Source organism: Miniopterus natalensis, chromosome 11, assembly GCF_054644295.1.
Source record: "Miniopterus natalensis isolate mMinNat1 chromosome 11, mMinNat1.hap1, whole genome shotgun sequence".
NCBI lineage: Eukaryota > Metazoa > Chordata > Mammalia > Chiroptera > Miniopteridae > Miniopterus > Miniopterus natalensis.
The window spans coordinates 21372690-21394915 of NC_142091.1; the positions used below are offsets into that span (position 1 = coordinate 21372690).

Consider the following 22226-nt stretch of genomic DNA (forward strand, 5'->3'; position numbering starts at 1 on the left):
ACAAAGTTAGAGAAGCCAAGACAATAAAAAAAATACCTTGTGTTAGAGAGGCTTATAAATGATTGTGATTTTGTGTGTGTGTGTGTGTGTATAATAAGCCATCATGATTTTGTTTTTATATGGTGAAATTTATCATTGTAATGAGATATTTTTATAATTACCTGCTACAAATTATAAATATATATATTACCAAATATTCTGAAGGCTAACAATGGTTTATTATAAATGAAAGCCAATGACATGAGGTGGCTACTCATTTTATTAACATTTATATAGCATTTTTTAAGCATCTTATTATATTGAGTTGTGTATTATTTTTTTGCAATGCTAACAAAGGTTTAAGGGTTGCTTTTCTTTTGTTGAAAAGTATGACTACTGATATACTTAAAAGAAAACTTGAAGGTATTTTGTAATGAAGGCTTTATGTATTTTTGGTATTTGATGCATAAGGCAGGATTTTTACCTGATAGACACCCAGAGACTGACAGAAACAGAATTAATTTCCAGCAAGAAGCCATGCTCTTCACAAAGATGTCCTGTGTTGCAGCGTGTTAAACAGCTCTAACGTTTCTTCATTAAAGAACGCCCTGTTGAGAAAGATGACAGTTTTCAAAAACAGAGAAAATAAACAAAAAGCAAATGCAAACCAATTTTAAAATCTCATAATAAAATGATAAATAATTTTTAGTGCAAAGGTCAGATTAATATATACTTGGATATTGACAACAATAATATAATTTCCATTAGTGTAACACAAAAACTTCAGCTAAGTGATAAACATTCCCTATCATATTTATTTATATTGAATACTCTCTTACACACAATAAAAACATCAGACTCTAATGGGGGTGATTTTTTCTCACAGGGAATGTATAAGAGTTATATTTATTACATTAGACAAATTATTGGACTAGAAAAATACGGGAGAGGAACCAGTTACATTAATATATATTCCTCTAGTCTAGAGCATAACTAATGATCAATTAGCCAAGTGACTTTACACATGTGCCTGCAGCTCATCTAAACCTCCAGAGGGAATTTTTCTCATTTAATTATTAATGCCAACTGCCTTTGTTTATAACTCCTGTGATTATCTGTGCTGTGTTAGAGTTCCCTCCTTTGGTGGGCTCTTTCTCTCAGCACCTTTTCCTAGCCAAACCTAAGGGAAATAAGGATTTTAATGAATATTTAAAATTTTTTTGTCGAATGCCATTTTTATAACAATAACCACTATAGAACATTAATATCTCCTTTGGTTCCTTTATTTGTTCTGAAAGATATAATAAACATAAAAAATATAAAATTCTAGCATGAAACGTTCTGTAAGAACTTGATAAATGTCCATTAGAGACTCTTATGATAAATAAGTAACTTCTGAGTTTTCAGGTGTCAGTGGTGTCCTTCTTGGCCAGAAGTGATTAAATTGAAAAACAACTGTATACTGAATTCATGATTTTTAAATAATAATTATTTCTTGGCAATTGGTTTCTCCTTATAGACTTAGAGGTTATCTCTATCTTTTAGAAAACATCTTAAAAGTATAGATAAGCAACCCCCGCCCTAGCTAAGTCATAATTTACTACAGTTATACCCAAAGAGGGAAATATTTTATTAGTGAGTCTTCTACCAGAATAATCTTAATTCCACTTTATTTATATTTTTAAATATAAGACTTGGTAATTTATTTTAATTACATGGCTAGGGATCAGTAATGGAAAAGAAAGGTAATGAGTTAATAATGGTTGAATCATAGCCACCCCTTTAACAAAGATATTTTTTATTATCTTTTTTCTTCCAAGTAAATCAGAAATAAATGCTTTATCACTAATTTTTTACAGTTTAAAACATTTCTATTTTTATGCACTGATTTTTTACCAGAAATGAAGAATATCAGCACTTCACACAACAATTAGAGAGACTTAAAGTTGCTAGAGCTGCACTTATGATTCATGAATTGGTGGATTTTCAACCCACAATGAAATTGGTCTTTCTCAGACTGAATTCTGAGAAGTTAACACAGTTTTGCTTAACTCGTTTAGATGAGCTTCTGCTCATCCCTGTTCCTCAAACTGATACTTCCCTCTTTATTTACAATGTCCTCTGTGGTCTTAAACGCTCTTCATCAACAAATGCAAATATTTTCAGAGCACCTATGTGCTGTACCCTGAGAATGCCAAAGAGAACATATGCTTGCACGCACACACACATACACGTACACACACTCACAGGAGGTAACCACAGGCTATGAGCCAAATAAGCGGACACTGTAAGTGTAATATAGACACAGAGCCAACAAAAGAGGGATCTATACGTGAGGATGGCAGGAGCCAGGAGTGGTACAGAAGGATCGTTAGTGAAGTGTCAAGAAGACACTGAGCTTAGACTAATATCTTAGTTTTGAATGGGACAGTGCAGAGAAACAAACAATGAGCACAAGAATAAATAAGTTAACAGAGTGATCCATACTATGAAGAAATTAACGCAGAGAGAGGACAGTGAGCGGCTCGGATAAAGGGGGCTCCTTCAGTGGGGGTTCATAGAGAGTATTTAGGCTCAGCATTCATGTGATCAACATGCCATTATAAAATAATCCTTATGAATATATCCCAGCACATTTTAAAACCCTCAAATAAAAATAGTACACTGAAATTGATTACTAAAATGATCCATTTTATGTTAAAACCTCTTCAAATAGAAAGAAGCCTACATGTGTCCGTGAGCGGTGTATGTGTGTGTGTATGTGTTCATTTTCTAGCATCAGTGATTGGTCCTTGGGGCTTAACAAAAATGTTATACTTTTTAAAAAGCCATTCTTTCAAAGATATTTAAATTACATTCTTCCTTTTTGTTTTCCTTCTTCTCATCTTCTCTCTCTCAATCTCCTTCTCAAAGTAAAGTAAAAAGTAAATAAAATAATTTTTAATTTCTAAAATACGTAAGTTTTTATATGCCTCTATTGAAAACAGAATTATTCTATGATCTTAATAAAATCCCTGTATCAAAGTAGTAAAATGATGTAATTAATCACACATAGAGTAAGCTTCTACCACATGCCAGTTTAAATTATACTTAATAAATGTTGTTAAAGCATATCAGGATGTATATCTTAACAGAGACTAACAGTTATACATTAAACTGTTGCTCATCAAGAGATTGCAAAGCTTTAAATACTAACTTGGAAACTACTAATCAAATACATTTAAAAATGTCCCACTTTTAAAAGATCTTATTTCAATGTTTAGACTATCCATTATCACCTGTGATAGTCAAAGAAAAATACATGAAATGACATCATATCACTGTGCATTTTCCCTGAATTATTACAAGTATTCACAAGTAAAGTAAAATAAATAGATCATTGCTGTAGTATTAAGCCAAAAATTAGAAATAATAGACATATTGTGCAGTTGATTGCATAGACAAGTACTTAAAAAACAGCTTTGTCAGAGTCCGAAATAGGATTACTAGACATATGCTATATAAAGTAAATCAAGTGATAGCATGTTCCTACCTGAATACAAATTAGTTATTTTTTTTTAAAGGTGCATCTAGAAAACTGCTTCCTTGTTAATGATGTCAGTATGTGAGTGTGGGGAGAGAGAAATTGAGAGGTAGAGAAAAAAAATTATTTTATTGCCTGCTGATCTCTCTCCAGTTCAGTAGAAACGATTTCCTATAATTTGGCCCCATGTAGGCTATCACACAGCAGTTAGGATGATATTTTAAAGTAATAAATCAGGCTACATTATTTCCCTGTTTCAGTGGTTTATTTTTTAAGTACTGTCCAAATTCCTGATGTAGTTTACAAGACCGTACATAATCTGGTCCCCTCCTTGCTTTCTGATTTTGTCTTCTAGCATTCTCTACTCCAGTCCCACTACACTGATTTTCTTGTCGCTCATCAAATATGTCAAGCCCTCATTGTCTCATTGTTGCCTTTGCCTGGACTCCTTGACCAACAGTTTTTACCCTACTGCATGGCTTTAAATCATTTAAGGCTGCTCCTCAAGTCTTCAAGACCATTCTCCTTAAAACAGCAAGCCAACCAACCACTCCTGTCAGCCCTGTCACTGGTTTTTACTGCATTGTCCTTGCATTATTACACATTAAAAAAATTTTTTTTTACTTTTTATTTACCTTTTTCTGTTACTAGAATACAATATCCATAAAAGGAAGATGTATGTCTTCTTCACCTTTGTAGACTCAGCATCCAGAACAGACCCTGCTTGTTTTCAGTAGGTATTAAATTAATGTTTTTGAATAATAATTATCAAGTAAACTGGAGCCTCCTGTATGTAATTTATTTGGCACAAGATAATACAAGAAAAACAAATCACTATTCCTTAAATGTTCCATACTAGCAACAGCTACCATTCATGTTATTCTATGTGCTATGCACTTTACCTACACAATCTCTATTAACTAACTTGACATCTCTTATTTTGGAAGATAACTTTCCCAGATCATATAGCTAGTAAAAGCCAGACAGAGGTAAAAATAATATAGATCTTTAAGCAACATCATCTCTTACAGAAGAACTTCACAGCAATGTCTACAGTCTCTAGAAGCTCTTTTATTTGCTACAATTGAGGCTGGTACTGAGTGAATAAAAAATAACTTAAAATTAATACACTCAAAACTTAAGTGCTGTGATTTAACTAATATAATAACTCTACATTATTTGTCCAATGTTATATAAGAATGATATTTTTTTTAAAAATCTGATCATAAATATTCTGGTGGAAAAAATCCTTTCTTTTTTTTTAAAAATCATGAGTCCTTTTCTACATATATCCTGCCTGTGATGTATCATACACAATTTTCATTTTCTTTAAAGTGGTGTGGAAACATGTGAAGAGGTCTGATGACAGCATCCTGGAAGGTTTTCATTATTTGTATACAGTTTCTCACACACATTTAATATAATAGCATTTCCTACATCATTCATTTTATTGCATTTGTCCAAGATTATTAGCTTTTGGGATTTCTTTAAATCTGTTATTTTTTTAACACAGCTAATGCTCTCATTCTTGGTGCACTCAAATGCCATTTATCTGCATAGTGTGTATTTGAATTACTTAATTACATCAACCTGTACACCCTCCATAAATAGACGGAGATGATAAAGGAGGCCAGTTACTTGGCAAATAGGAACAGGGGAGGCTGAGGAAAAGCGTTTCTACTTTGGTTAGTGTGTGACAGGGCCACAGCATGAGGGACTTGTATATAAGTCTTGTTGAAAAGAATAAAGAGACCCGATGTCTCTTTCCCTGGGTTCTTACTCTCGGTCTCACCTCTTTGCTAAGAGGGGCGCTTTCCATGGAATAAATGCCCTTTGCAGGCTGAGTAAGGCCTGGGGAGCTCACGGAGAGGACCAGTGAAAAAGCCCTTTTGAGACACTGTTTTCTACATGTCCTTGGAGTTTCCTACCCAGCGCACCTGGGCCAAAAGACAGAACAAAACGCAACAGCAGATCGAGCAGAAAAACAAAGAGTGCGCGATGGCCTTGTCACGCTGCGGTCGCCAGGCCAGGAGCTGGGTAGACAGGATCCCGCTCTCAGACACAACCAGAGTGAGTCAGGAGATTGTGAATCACAATAAACAAAGTACGTCTGTGTCCCAGACGAAGGACTAGAAGGTGTGGATGGAAATCTGAGCTCAGAGTGTTTACGTGTCTGGGAGCTATTTTTTAACCTGGGTTTTGACAGTGTAACTAAGCATAGTTCTGGTCTATCCTTCGCATCTTTTTTAAACTAAGAACTTCTTTGACCTTCACAGAACCTGCCCTGAAGAAAAGTTTTACGGTAAGGATTCAAGAAAGAGAAGCACTAGTCTTTAGAGACTTCAAGTCAAGTTTGTAATTTTTTTAAAACACAAGATTATTTAATACTACATAGTGCATTTAATAAAGGCAGGAACCAGAAAACACACACACACACACACACACACACACACACACACACAACGGCTCTAGGGATGTGGTGACAGAAATGCTCCATGATTCCCATCACCTGGTGACTGACTTGAGGAAAGGGTGGAGACAGGACAGTGGCTCGTCGAGCCTGATGCCAGCCTCCATGTAAATTCTGACAGGACTTGTACTGGGAAACTGAGTACCAGCCATGGCCAGGTGACAGAAAATTTCCCCCTCTGGTAATATCAGAACTAGATGCCATGGCAAAATTTAGTTCTTTAAATAATTAAAAATAACAACAGTACAAATTATATTATAAAATATTTTTAAATGCTGCAATGAACTAACTGAAAAAGAATAAAAATGTATTGCAGATCAAAACTAAATAAAAGCAGCAAGCTGAGAAATGAAGCTAACTTACACTGTAGGCCACCTACCAAATCCCAATCAACTTTAGGCTGGTGTTCATGGCTTGTCTGAGCGTGTGGGGCCATACACAAAGCCTCAGGCCCACATAAGGTAGGCATTCAAATAAAAAACTTCCATATAGGGGTGGCCAAAAGTAAGTCTACAGTTGTGAGTCAGCAAAACATAGAGTTTATTCTTATATTATTACTTATTAATTCTTATATTATTCATTTATATTAAAAGTAGGCTGTAAGCCTACTTTTGCCCACCACTGTATACTAGGATGCCAAAGTACTTAAAAACCATAGTTGGGATGAGCTAAAAATATGAGCTATAAATATCTCTCCAGAGGGATACACTACCCAGAGAATAATTAAAGGAAATTTTCAGTCTTAAATCATAAAAATGGATGGAAAGAAAAAACAAAATCTCATTGTAAAAAAAATCATAGTCGATATTCGCAAAATACACAGAAAAACACATCCTTATGAGTGAGAGTCAACAGAAACAGTAAAAGTCAGAATTAGATGTTGCAGACATCAGGCATTTGACTTTTCAGACACAGATTATAAAGCAAATGTATACGGTCTGTTTTTAAACATAAAGGAATTAGCAGTATGAAAAATAAGAATCAGAGATGAAGAAATTATCTAGAATGCAGCCCAGAAAGAAAAATGGGTATAAAATATGAAAGGGAGATAAACAAAATAAAGGATACAGTTTGAATGTCTTATATATCTAACCAGATTTCCAGAAAGAGAAAGAGAATGGGATGAAGTGATAGGTGAAGAGATAATTGCTAAAATTTTCCAGAACTGATGAAGTTGAACAATTTTAAGAGTCAGGAAGGCCTGAAAAAAATCCAAGAAGGTTGAGCACCTAGGCAAATCATACTGAAAATGCTGAACACCAAAAATAAAAAATAAAAAACAGCCAGAGAGAAAAAGACGTATTAATTATAAAAGTAGGAAAAATCAGGATCTCAGACGACTTAAATGATAGCAGTGATGGGATCCAAAAAGACTGGAATAATGTGCTGGTAAGAAGTGACTGTCAATCTATAAATCTAAACAGAGAAAAAAATAAAGGTCGACAATTAAATAAAGTTCTTTCCACTCAATCAAAAACTGAGTGGTCAATTATATCGTAATAAAGCTGGGAGAAAACTGAGTTTGTCAACAGTAAATCATTGAAAAAATAATACATGGTAGTCATCAGATAGAAGGAAAAATAATTGCGGGGGGAGTTCTGACGTGAATAAAGGGAACATAGCAGAAGCTAACTGGTGTGTGCACTATCTTCCTATATTCCTGGAAGTGTTCTAAGGGCTTTACCTTTGGGAACTCACTTAATACCTACAGCTCTATGAGAAAAATCTATTATTCTCATTTTAAAGATGACGAATCTGAGATATTTAAAGGTTAAGTAAATTTTCTCAGAACGCACAGCTGTTTGGTAATGAAGAGCGATTACGTATTTATAACTCTTTTAAACAGAATTTAGAACCCACACAACTTTTCACATGTCCTGTAAAGAAGAAATCTAAATTGCTTAGTATAATATTAGATGGTCTCCACAGTTTGATGCAAGCTATGCATCCTGTTACACCTTTCACTAGACCACCTCAGACATTGGGGAGTCCAGTTAGTTAAAATAACTTTTCATTTGCAAACCTAATTAGGGTTGCATATCTTCCAGAAATGCTGACACTCACACCCCTCACCATAAAATTCCTTGTAACAAATTATTAAGTTGCTTTATTAAGGGCAAGTGCAGTCTTAATTTAAGAATGGATTTGGGGCATCCGGGCTGCAGAGAGAAGGCCGACATGGCTGGATACTAATGCCCAGGAGAAAGAAGTAGGAAATCAAGTCTGCAAATCACAATTCACAAGCCTGAAAAAGAGATTTGAATTTTATTATAAACGTTGTCATAATAAAAATACACTATTTTTATAACCTAAGTCAATTTCTAAACTTCTCATATACTTCCCAATAATATCTAATTTTGCCATATAAAGTACACAGGAACACATGACACTCCATTTTTCCAGATTGGACAAGCGGATGTGAAACAGTGATGGGACTTGCCTAGTACTTCACATAATTCATGTCAGCATCAGGACTCACACTCCCATTTTCTAATCCCTGCTCTAGAGAGCTACATAATAGATGCCATTTACATTGTCCACTGATGAGAAAATGTATTCGAAACTCAGAGTTGTTAGAGAATTTAAGAGAACACATTTCTAAATGTTTGAGCAGCAGTTCTTCTGAAAATGAATGGAATGACTTATGACCTGAAGCCTGGCTTCTTGCAATAAGAGGGCCTCCGGGAAGGGGGAGTGTATGAATATTGAAAAAGGAGACCCGGGTTACTGCATTCTGGAAACAAACCAGTGAGAGCATGTGTCCAGGATTCCACGTGAGCAAGTAAGGTAATTAAGCTGTGGTTAAAGAGCTTTAAATGTATAATTTCCCATGTATGTTGTCTTCATTACCGAACAGCGCAAGGCTGGTAAAGATTTAAGATGCATAAAAGGTCTTTTCTGATGAATTAAAGTTAGCCTCTAAGAGATGTTCGATGGCTTGACAGAAAGAACAATGCGGGAAGATACTGAGGAACCCCAAAGGATCTCTAGCTCCAAAGATTTCCTTTGTATAACGTGATATGAGTAAGGCTTTAGAGTCATGGTCTGTAGCAAGAGAGGTGGACCCATATTTATACTGATATTTAATTTCTTTTAATTTATTATTTAAACATAGGGAAAAGAATCTTTTGAAGAGAGCTTTATAAAATAGCAATAATTGTGCTCACTTAGTCTTGGTTAAAATGGGTTTTAATGATTTACTTAGAATTTAACCTGTGTGTCCTCAGAAACGGGGCATTTGGAATCATTGCCTTCATCTGGCAGTTGACATCACAGGGCTAAACTGTACTTAAACAATGTTTTGTTATAGGCGCATGGTTAAACTGGGAATTGTAGATAAATCCAAGGCAATGTTTGAAACAGCTAATAGCAATCCCCTCAGGAATCATGTGCATCTTTGTTCTGCATTTCCATATTAAAGCCTTTTGCCTGAAAAATTGATACTCTCTAAAGACAAGGAAAATAGGGCTGCTAAATGACACAAACAAAAACAAAACACAAAATCAATCAAACAAACAAAAACTTGGGAACATGCCTGATATAAATGCAGAGTATTGTTATGAAATATTAGGCAGCTCCCCTGGTGGAATTTTGCTAGCAATATGACAAGAATCTGTACGTGTGGTCTTCTGGGTTGTTGACAAAGGATTTGTAAAGAAATCTGGATGAATGAAAAAGAGAGACTACAGGAGTGTGAACTGTATCTTTTTATACTTTAAATTTTAATACAAATGACAACTATTGATTTTCTTCACAGAGTAACTACAGACAAGCAATGTGATCAAGTCAGCAGGGACTAGTAAAGAAGGTGAAAAAAACTAAATTCTGGGCAAAGCCAAGTTCCTGATAAGCCGCCTCTCTGCCTCAGCGCCTTCAGTCTGCATCATGGCAGCACCGGCCTTTCCTGATGCTCAGCAACGTTACCTGATTTCATTAAGTCCTGAAGCCTCACAGATAAAAGTCTAAAAACCCCAAATGAGCATTATATTTCCCCACATTGTTTCCCTTAATTCAGTTAAAAAACTTAGAAAATTCTTAAATTTTAGTCACAGAGTTGCAAATATGGTAAATTATGAAAGACAAGAAACATATTCAATTAATTGTACTCCTCACCACCAAATAATTCAGGAAGAATTTTTTTTAAGTGACTAGAAACTGCCAGGACTACAAGATTCAGAGCCCATCTAGGACAGCACTCTGACAGGTATCCCAAGGGCCCAGCATAACTTCAGTTTTGGTAAAATGACTAAAATTGGCCTATCATAATCTGATAAACTGAGAGAATGGGGAAGTGTAATGATAACTTGTCCATAGCATTAAGTTGCTTGTCATAGTTAGTATTTAAGACAGTTGTAGCTACTCTAGGCTATTCCACATCCTTAAAATGCATCAAATCAAGATCTTTTTCACACTAAAGTTTAATAATAATTTATATATTTTGACTGGCCAACAAAATACCACTTTATTGCTTGAGGAAGACATCCTTAAGTTGATTTTCACATAAGTGAAGTCAAGAAATCGGGGAAGGGAAAAATCAGGAAGACTATCCTATTTCATAACTTAAAGTAAGTAGCAAATTATATATTACAAATTAATTTTCTACACTATTTTGAAGTACCTCTAGATTCATAGGGAGGTAGTAGTTGAAAAAAAGTAAATGAAGGTCCTATGCAACTCTTACCTTTCTTCCCCAATGTTAGCATCTTACACAACTAAAGAACAGTATAACCACCATGAACTTGGTATTGATGTACAAATAATTTATTCAGATGTTATTACTTTACATGCACTCATTTATGTGTGTGTGTATCTGTGCGTGTGTGTGTGTTTAATTCTATGCAGTTTTATCACAAGTGTAGCTTCATGTAACTACTACCCCAATGAAGAGGCAGAGCTGGCCCATCACCACAAGGCTTCCTCATGATGCCCTTTGCAGCCTCCCCACCACCCCCTTTGAACCCTAATCCCCTGAAACCACTAGAGTCATGCACCACATGATGATGTTTTGGTCAGCGGTGGACAGTATATGCAATGGTGGTTCCATAAGGTTATAAAGGAGCTGAAAAATTATCCTGTAGTGACCTTGGAGCTGACCTAATGTTGTAAAGAAATGCATTACTCACGTGTCTGTGGGGATGCTGGTGTAAAGAAAAAAACCTACTGCACTGCCTGTTGTGTACAAGTTCAGCACATACAATTATTTACACTACATCAGCAATTTTCAATCTCCTTCATCTCATGGCACACAGAAACTACTACAATTCTTTGGGACACCAAAAATATATATGTTTTACCGATCTGACAAAATAATAGGTATAATTTTGATTCATTCACAGCAGGCAGCTGTTGTGTTGGCTGTTGTCATTTTTTTTATTTGACTATCTAAATAGTCAGGTATTGCACGTTTTAAAAATCTTGTGGCACTCCGGTTGAAAACAGTTATACTACATAATACTTGATAATGATAATAAACAACTATGTTATTGGTTTATGTATTTACTATATTATAATTTTTATCACTGTCTTAAAGTGTACTCTTTCTGCTTATAAATAAAAGTTTGCTGTAAAGCAGTATGCTGTGTAATTCGGGCAGTAGCCTCACACATCATGGGCCACCTCATCTCGTGATTGCATCTTCTCTTGTGCTTGATTTAGTTTTGTGTTGTTTTGTACAGTAACATCCTGCACAGGCCTGTAGCCTGGGAGCACTGTGCTATACAATATAGACTAGCTGTGTAGTAAGCTCCATCATCTAGGTTCATTTAAGCAACTTTACGATCTTCGCACAGTGATGAAATCACCTAAGAGCACATTTCTCAGAAGGTATCCGAGTCACTAAGTGGGGAATGACTGCATTTCCCCCCCACATTTATAATTACATTATTTCAAGAGTGTTATGTAAATAGAATCATGGACCGTCTGAGATGGACTTATCACTCAGCACACCTCTTACAGTTCGTCAAAGGTGTTGCGGGTATTCCTTATCATTGCTGAGTTGTAATCCATGGTATGGATTTATTATAATTTGTTTGACCATTCCTCTATTGAAGAACATTTGGGTTGTTCCAGGTGTTTGAGTATTACAAATAAAGCTGCCATCAACATTTCTGCACAGGTTTAAGTAAGCATAGCCTTTTAATTTTTCTGGGACAAATGCGTAAGAGGACAATTGCTGAGTGATCTGGTAAATCCATTTTTAGTTTAAAAAAGAAAAACAAAAACCTACCAAACTAACTTTCTAGAATGTCATACCATTTTATATTTTCTCCAAAAATGGTGAGTGATTCGTTTTCCTGCGTCCTTACCAACTTATGGTGTTTTAATTTTTTATTTTAGCCATTCTGATTGTTGTGTAGGGATCTCATGGTGGTTTTAATTTACATTTCTTTAATGGTTAATGATGTCAAACATCTTTTTATATGTTTATTTTCCAGCTGTATATCTTCTTCTGTGAAATGTCCTTTTGCATATTTTACTCACTTTCTAATTGTTTTGTTGGTATTTTTACTGCTGGGTTTTTTATATGTGCTAGATACAGGTCTTTTATCAGATAATGGTCTGCAAATATTTTTCTCCATATGTAACTTGTCTTTGCATCCGTTAACAAGGTCTTTTACAGACAAAGCCATGTTGATGAAATCTAATTTATAAATGTTTTCTTTTTTTTATTGGACTTCTGGTGTCAAGTCTAAGGACTCTTCGCCTAGGTCTAAGACCCATAGGTTTTCCAATCGCTCCAGCATCATTTGTTAGAAAGGTTATTTTTCTTCATTCAGTTGCTTTTGTACCTTTGTCAAAAATCAGTTGGACATACTTTTGTGGGTCTATTTCTATACTCTGTTTTTGCTCCTTTGAGCTCTGTGTCTATCGCTCTGCCAATACCAGAATGTCTTGAATACTGTAGTTACATATTAAGCCTTACTGCTGGGAAGAGCGATTATTCTCACTATATTCTTTTACAAAGTTGTTTCAGCTACTCTAGCTCCTATGACTTTCCATGTAAGTTTTGGAGCAAGCTTGTCTATGTCTACCAAAAACCTTGCAGGGATTGTGATAGGAATTATGTTACGTTTTCATATATTGTTCAGTTCAACTTGCTAATATTTTATTGAGCAGTTTTGTATTTGTATGAAAGACATTGGTCTTGGTCTTTTTTAAATAATTAATTTATTTTGCCTGATCTGGTATCAGGCAATATTGACCTCATGTAATAAGTTGGGAAGTTTTCCCTTCTTTACCATTTTCTGGAAAAGATTGTGTAAAGTGAGTGTTAATTCTTTAAATATTTGGTAAAACTTTACAGTGCAACATTCTTAACCTGAAGGTTTATATTGGGAAAGATTTTTAATTATAAATTCAATGTCTTTAATAGTTGTATGACTATTCCAGTTGTCTGTGTCATCTGGGTTGTGTTTTGGTAGTTTCTGAGAAATTTTATCATGTTGCCTAATTTATAAGTGTAAAGTTATTCATAGTATTTTCTTATTAATCTTCAATTGCCACTGGATCTATTATGATATCTGCTATTTTATTCTTGATATTACTGATTTGTGCTGTCCTCTTTTTATCTTTGTCAGTCTTGCTGGCAATTTATCAATTTTATTTATCTATTTAAGAATGAGCTTTTTTTTAACTGATGTATTTCTATTGTAATCCTATATTTAGTTTTATTGATTTATTTTCTTATTTTTATTATTGCTGTCCATTTGTTTTAGGTACAATTTTCTCTTATTTTTCTAGATTCTTGAGACTTTTTCAGTTTTCTAATATAAGTATTCATTGGCATAAATTTCCCTCTCAGCACTGCATTTATGTATTTTTTATCTTCTTTAGACTTCTTTGACATATGGATTATTTAGAAGTGTGTTGATCAATATCCAAGTGTTTAAAGATTTTTATGTTGGTACTGATTTCTAGTTTAACTCTATTATCATCAGACAAGATACTCTGTATTATTTAAATTATTTGAATTTGGGGAAGGTTTTATGGCCCATGACATTGTCTGTCTTGAATGTTTCATGAGCAGTTGAAAAGGATATATATTCTGCTGTTGGTTAGTGTTCTAAAAATGTCCATTAGGTTGTGTTTGCTGATCATGTTGTTCAATTCTTCTGTATCTCTGTTGAGAGTAAAATGTTGAAATCCTCAACTATAAGTGAATTATTCTATTCCTCCCTTTTTATTAATGTTTATTTCATGTTCTTTGGGCTTCTTTTCGCTGCAACCATATTTGAGATTATTATGTGTTCTTGGTCAAACTTATATATCTCCCATACAGACCCTAAACTTCCATCCATACCTCACTGAGTACCTGAGCGTGTGTCATATATTGGGTTCTGTGTTAGGCAGTGTTGATTTAATAGTGAGCAAGAGGGAACAGCCTCCATGCTGAGGTCACTTATAGTCATTAAGCATTACTTGCCCTTTCCAAGCTTATTATGCTTCTTCTTTGTCCATGCTTTTTCCCATGACTGAAATTCCTTTAGATCCCCTTAGGTTGATGATTTTTTTTCTGTTTTTCAGGTTTTGTGTCTTTCAAAGTTTTTTCTTGACCTCCACATTAATCTAACCCTTTATTTTCCTTTTGAAATACTTTGTTTATATCCCGGTTCTCACCTATAACAGCATAGCAACTATGAGTTTGTCTTCTGGTCTAAACTTGTGAACACTTTGAAGGTATAAGCCATATCATGTCTATACTTGTTTCTGAAGCACCCAGAAAAGTGTCTGGCATAGTTAGGCACTTAAGAAAAGATCACTTGTGGTGGATTTATCGACAAATTATCAACAAAGCAAACAAAAACAAAATCCTAATATCAAGCATGTATGACATTGTGATGGTAAAACATGCATTGTATTTCCTTAATTTGTGTCTTAAAAACTCAGCACATGTTTAATCAACCTTAGTTCTTGGGCATTCCTCTGTGCTGTGACTGCTCATTTCAATTTGCCCAATTCAGAAGCTTCCTACTCTACAAACATCTTCTTTGTAATTTGTTTTCCTTGACATCCACCACAGCAAGCCACTTCTTTCAAGGGCAAAACGTGACAAGGGGAAGAATGCTTATGGAACAGGTTCACTTTTTCTCAGATGAATGAAAAAAAATGAAGTATCTGTAACCAAAGCAAATTCTCCAGCTTTGAATATACTGTGTGCAGTTGTTTAGACACTTTTACAAAAGAAAAAAACACCTAAAATTTCAACTGTATTACAAAAATGAGATTATTGAATCATACTTATAAATTAATATGCTTAATTACTGATTAGAACAGTGAGGCTGTGAGATAAATGATAGAAATCTGTGGTACAAACTTTAGGGTTATACACATTTCCTATAAAAGTTTAGAAAGTTTTTAATACTTTTGCTAAAGTAACTATAGCATGGGAGGCATTTGCAATATGGAAAGAACATAAGATTTTGAAAGAAGAGACATGAGTTGTAAATCTCAGTTGTGTGAAATTGTTTAAAACTTTTAACCACTCTGACACTTCGTTTCCTCATATGTAAATGAAAGATATGCCATAAGCAGTCTCACAATAATTTACATCTTAACTAGCAACATAAAATTGTTTCACTTTGCAATGAACTAGAACATTGCAATAAAACTTAATTTCAAACTTATCAGGTCAGAATATATGATCATTTAGACCAGACCTAATATGAAGCTCAAGTTATATATGAATAAAACTAGTATATATCATAATGTTCTTTCACTGCAGGTACTGTGGTGCTGGGCAAGTTATGACATGTTTCAGCTCTAAAGTGGCATTATAACACTACTTCATAAGGCTGCTGACAGAATGAACTAAAAGTATGTATGTGACAATGTTTTGGAGGTAAAGCACCTATGAGATCTGTATTTATTACATTCAAAAGGTTGGGGTTAAAGGGAAAAGAAGAGACTGACGCCTAGCTGAGGGTGAAACAAGAGGAGAGCAGTTGCTGGCTGCGCACCACGTCCTGACACCCATCAGTGAAGCTTGCTGCTTACTGCCCCATGGCCCACACGATGTCCCAAAAGCATTCTTTCAAGTGAAACTGTGTCTACCTGCTCTACGGAACAGGAGGCTTGCCAAACAGTGTATTTCTGAAAGTAAAATAAATCACTCCCTTGGCAATAAGAAAATTTGGCCACATTAATATTCCCTTTGTAAATTATGCTTGCAATTAGAAATTTCTGAAGTTAAATTAGTTTTATTCTGAAGTGGTATACTTTCAGAACAGGAGTGATTGTTCTTAGAAACAAGGGTACAACCACATAGGCGAGTGGCTCACTTGACGACGTGACTGTAAAGCAGAAGAGCTGCTGCTGGGGGACACAGAGTGGCGCTCACTGTTCTAAAGCAGTCCCGGTGGTTGAATGCTGTGGAGTTTGTTCCCAGCCATTTTCCACTTGAATTACTCCAATGCATTCTTAAAACTGCCACACTGAATGATGTTAATAGTGCTATAAATTGACGAGTATTATAGGAATACATCTATTATTTTTATGGGCATATTTAATTGTACATGTTTTTGAGGTTTCTAATTAAAACCAGAAGTAAAAATGATGTCTTCGTATTTAAGCCTGCATTTTTAGACTTAAGCCAACCTCATAATTAGCACTAATGTCCAGATAGTTTAGAGAGATATAATGATCACACATTAAAGTGGATTAGAAATCCTATCTTTTGGCCTATTATTAATACAGACCCTCGTCAGCAGGGGAAACATATAAATAAAAAAAACTACTACCCATGGAATATGTGCTGCTTCTATCTCTTTCACAAATTTCCTGACGTTAGAGGCTTAATGTCAGTGAGATCAGGACATAAATGGTGGCATGATCCCAAAGGGAAACATTTATCACGTCCATTGGATTTAATATCACATTGAACTCCGCACATTTAAATACTGTCTCAAGAGTTTACAACAGATTCAAAAAGTGAAGGGGGAAGAAATCCGCACATTACCAGGGCAGACTGGTGTGACAATCCACCAAATAATGATCTCTAACTGTTTCTGCTCCGTATTAGGCAGCCACCAATTAGGGAACCGAGTTCTCAGAATCTCTAAGGGCAGTTCCACACTTCACATTTTCAGTGGCAAATTACATTTGACATTTAATTTAAAACCCAAGACACCATAACATGAAATTTTCTAGACCATTAATGATAAAGCGCTCAGGTATCTTGCCCTCCCCTGTGGCCTGGGCCTACCTCTGGTGTTTCCCAGAGGGCCGTGTCATTACAGCAGCAGCGCCCACGGGGTAATGCATTCCTAGCACACGCGTGTAATCTAAATACTGGGCATGCTTCTTAGATGCTTAGTGACACACCTCTGATAGCTGCCCGCCAATAGAAAACCTAGGAGAACATGAACCCTATGGGCAAGAAGCTATTAATTGAATGTTTTGTTGCAGTGAGGTTGGTGGCAGGAGTAGTGATCACGCTTTACGTTCAAAGAGATTGAAAAGGCATAGACAGTTTAAACAAATAACAGACGGCTGCTTGATCATAAGAGCATCCTGCTTTGTTTCCGATTATTACCTTTTATATCCAGTGGGAGCCTGACTGGCTTGGAATTCCTTCTTCAGTGACCCTAGTTAATTCTGGTTGTGACATAGTTGAAATATGAGATTTGAAAGTGGACATTTGTGGGTTCAGTATCGACTGTGTTCTCTAATTGTGGATCCTTCAGGATTTTGTTTAACCTCTTTCAGACCATGTCTTTCCTTGTGTGAACATGGATGTGTATCATTCTTTGATCGGTTTTGAAAAATCTGTATAAATAAGACCATCTCGAATTAGATTTGTGGATCTAAGATCGTATCTTCCTAAGAAGCACAGGCTAGGACCTGAGAGCTCGTGATGGGGGTTAGCCCACCCAGGTTTGGATTTCAGCTCTGCCCTCTTCTAGTAACCAAACCTTGGACAACTTATTTAAAAATCTCTAGGTCTGAGCTGGCCATGTGGGGATATTGAGCCCTTGAAATGTGGTTACTATTGCAATCCTGTAAGTGTGTAAAATACACACTGGATTTCAGAGATCATATGAAAAAGAAATGTCAAATATTGAAGTAATTTGCTTTTATATTAAACATTAAAATGATTATATTTTGGATTATATATATTTATTATATATTTTATAATTAATTTTCCTTGATTCTTCTTGCTTTTGAAAACATGTGACTACTAGAAAATTTAAAATTGTATATATGCCTTGCAAATGTTTGTGGTTCAATGTATATTTCAGTCTTATTTTTCTCATCTGTAGAACATAATTTATAACAATATCTTCTCCAGAGAGTTTTGATGGGTATTAACGATATCATGTATAAAAAGCAAGTATTCCAAAGCTTAGAACACAGTAGCCATTAGTGTTGTACCCTACTTGTTTCCTCTCTTCCACATGGGAGGGAGAGCAAGTTTCCCTAAATTGTGAGGTCCTGCTTGCTGCATTTTTCTGCTTTATGTCCTTAGGATAGGAAGAAAAAGATTGTATTGGTTATCAGTATATTTTCTAAGTTATGTGCCACTCTATAAATTTAATATTTTACCAATTGCATTCATTTATCAGTCTGTCTTTATTTTAAGATTCCTGAGAGCAGAGAACGTAACTTACGCATCTTAACATCTCCCAGACAGGGAGCTGTATTTTTAGCGGTTAAGGGATAAGTAATATTTGCATATTAATTATTACAGGTTTTTAAATTTCTAAATATTTGCTGAAAGGAATATTGGTATTTAAGACTAACCATAACTGGTTACCAATTCCAATAAAAAGAGTTCCTTATGATTTGAAGGTTGATAGTCTATTGTATCTACTCAAAAAAATCCCTAAAATACAGAAAATAAATTAATAAATGCAATCATTACCTGAATAAATGCCAATGTTAAATACTTAGATTCAGAGGCTAAAAGACATTACAGACAATTACCCAAGTTAAATTCTTATCGATAAAATAATTCATTTCGATTCCCTCAATGTCCTTCACTCTGTTGTGCACACGAGCGCGTACACACACACACACACACACACATTCCGTTGGTCCTCACAAACCACCTGATCTATAACTGCACTTAGAATTTGGCCAACACTACTATTTTTGAAAAGTTCACTAACTGAAAAACTACCAATGCAAGTATACTAAAACTGCCCTAATTAGACTCCATCTAACTGATTTTTTCGTTCTTTTCAATTGTAAAAAAAAGAAAGAAGTTATTAAGTAGGAAGCACAATTTTAGTAAATTAAAGACAATTCTAAAATCCATGCTATGCTCAGTAGGTTTAATTTTTGTCTATCACATCTGGAAGGGTTTTTATTCCAAAGGAAAACTGAACATAATCTAGAGAGGTTGGGCACCGGGGAAGGGGAGAGCAAGAGAGAGAGAGAATGGTATTTTTACAAAGATTTTGTAATATTTCTCATCACCTATAAAATATCTCTAATTTGCTGACTATTTCATTTCTATTACAACTTCATAGTTCAGCCAGCCTCAGCTTTCACTAGATCAGTGATTCTTAATCTAGCTGTACACTAGGATCATCTGGGGAGCTTTTGGGACATCCGCATGCCCAGGCCCTGTGCCAGACCAATGGAGTCAGAATCCCTGAGAGTGGATCTCCCATGTGACTCTAATGAGATTCAGAATACATTTTGGCAACCATATTTTAAAGGGCAACTTTTATTCTTCTTCTGTAGCACCAAATGAGAAGGGAATAGCATTAAAATGTGGCTTAGTATCCGTAGCTCAAATTTACATGGCCCACTACAAATATATAAAGTCCGACAAATACCAAAAACACAAACACGGGAATGTAAAAATGCTTTTTTAAATGTCTGATGCTCTTCTAATGATTTTTAAAATGTATTTAAATATTTTGTTTTTGACTTTATAGAAAACTCCAATTATGCAAATATTGAATCTCTTTGCATATTATTTATGTGATTAACATTTTCTTATCCTGTTTTACTGTTTTTATTCTCACTGTCCTTTCTAATTCTAGATTCCATAAACATTATGGTTTTTCCACATTTTCCTTCTTTGTCATTGTTTTAAAATTTGTCCCCTACACCTAGTCCAACAAGTTCATTTTGACAATTATTGCCTTGCCATCTTTTTCCTGAGTTCTTGCATTTAAAGTTGTGCTCTTTCAGCGAATGGCTGTTTTGTTAACTTTGCTAGGTTGTGGTAAAATGTTTGTTCTGAATTTTCTGTTTCATGGAATCCTTATCCTACCAAAGGTTTTCTTTAGTATTTTTATATTGATTCTTTTCAACCTCTTCTTATGCAATGCCCATCAAAACATGAGCTGGATTTCCTGGCCCAGGTACTGGGAGGCGTTTCCCCCGAGGAGGGCCCGCTTTGGTGCCAGTCCTGCCAGCAGTGCCTTGGGCTGTACCTTCCTCCTAGGCAGCTTCTGCTTATCCCTACCCACTCTCCCGAAATCCTGCAGCTCTTGTTTGATGCAAATTGTGTGATTTTTCCAATTCTGAGTCTGCATTATGCCTTCATGAAAGCGTATTTTTATTGGCATTTCCTGGGAAATTGTACTGTGGTTCCGTTCACTTCCCTTAGTCATACCTGTTCTTGGCAGGCCAGTCTGTGAATGATAAATGCTGTTCAATTTCAGTGAAAATGGAAGGGTTTAGTTTTTGTGGGGTTTTTTTTTTCTTCTTTTTCCTATTAACCTTGTTGCTTATATACGATACATACAAAAAAGAGGGAAATTACTATGTCTCTCTGCCATGCTCAGGCTGGAAGTCCTGAGATTGTTTTACACTACATTCTTTTGTATTGTTAAATTTATTGCAACTAATCCAAACTTATTTTTTCTATTTTAAAGGCATGATGTAATGGATTTTAAGACAGCTGTTGCATAAAGGGATTGGAAGGATACTTAAACTAGGGATACAAGTCATATCCCTTGTGCATATACTCTGGGAGTTTCTTGAAAGGAATGCCAGGTCAGTCAGAAGCCACCCCAGGAAACCCTAAAGATTAGGAGCATCAGCTCTGCTGAATTAAATGTTAGATTATAATTCTTGAAGCAAAGTAGTGATAAGTATAATCAATACATAAAGCAGCCAGCAAGAGAGGCGTTTGGCCCGAAAGCAAACAATCAGCTATTTCAGGCAAACCAACCTTCCCAGGGGAGACAGGTGGTTTTACTCTTAGTGAAAGGGCAGTGGAGCTGTGGAGACTTTCCAGGAGTTAACAGGCTTACAATGAGCACATAGGTAATCGGGTACTTTGTGTTTTTGTCTACATGCTTAACTACAAATGCACACTGCCTGTTTGCTTAATCAGATCCAATTCTGGACATGATGCAAAGGTATCTCTCTGTGACAAAAAACACCAAAGTAGTTTCATGATCTTGGAAATAAAAATCGCAGCAGCAGTGTGTTCTCTGTCTGTTGGATGCATGTTACAGGCTGTAGCTTCATGCAAATCAAGTTCACATGGGAATGGGAATGGGAGTGATGCAACCGTGATATACATGTAGGTGTCTGTCGGGAAGAAACAATAGCAAACGCAGTTTTACACTTCACCAAACAAGATAACCTGCCTTGTACACAGTGGGTGGTGAATACATGTTCGTTGGTTTGCCTAAATAAAGTATCATTGTATCTCTAAGAATCAATGATAATGACTTGGAAGAAATTTGCTAAAGCTTCTCACTTTTGATGAGCCCTGGTCTAGGGAGATGTGGCCCCAAACTATCCCTGCATGCTGCCGAAGCCACAGGCAATCCAGCAACCTCCGCCTTGCTTTTCAGTTAATCTTGCATAAACCACTTGTCTCTTTGTGAAGCCAGTTCCGCACTTCTCTGCTTTCAGATTTCAGTAAAAAGCATGATTTCTGAAATGAAGTCATCTAATGAATTGGATGAGGTATTTTAGGCAGCTCTAAGTATCAAAGGAGACCGCACAGCGGCCAGCAGGTCTTGGTCCCCACAGTCTTATATGTAAACCAGTGGGAAGAGCTCTATTTTGAAGCATTTGAAAGGAAACCACACTATCATGTCTGTTATTCTTTACCACATTTCTTTCTTTCTAAGTATTCTTTTTCTTCTTATTATATCAAGTTATTGGCATAGCAGGACCAGAGACTCTACTGAGTATTAGTAAACTGACAAGCTCTAATGCTGCCTCACTCACTATTCATTGTTTAAAAAAAAAAAAGGAGGCATCTTTGTTTTACTTGCAAATCAAATAAGCTTAAATAAGTTTTCACCTCAAAGGAAAAATGTTATTTTTATTAAAAAA

At 35.5% G+C, this 22226-nt stretch overlaps 1 protein-coding gene across 1 annotated transcript in view; it reads right to left on the reverse strand.

Annotated features, from left to right (window-relative positions):
• Nucleotides 1–22226, reverse strand: part of CNTN5 (contactin 5) — a 964763-nt gene that overhangs the window by 552240 nt on the left and 390297 nt on the right. Inside the window, exon 3 of the mRNA XM_087821593.1 lies at nucleotides 464–587. Within this exon, the coding sequence (XP_087677719.1) occupies nucleotides 464–518 (55 nt within the window). The 5' untranslated portion in view covers nucleotides 519–587. The remainder of the gene's footprint in view (nucleotides 1–463; nucleotides 588–22226) is intronic.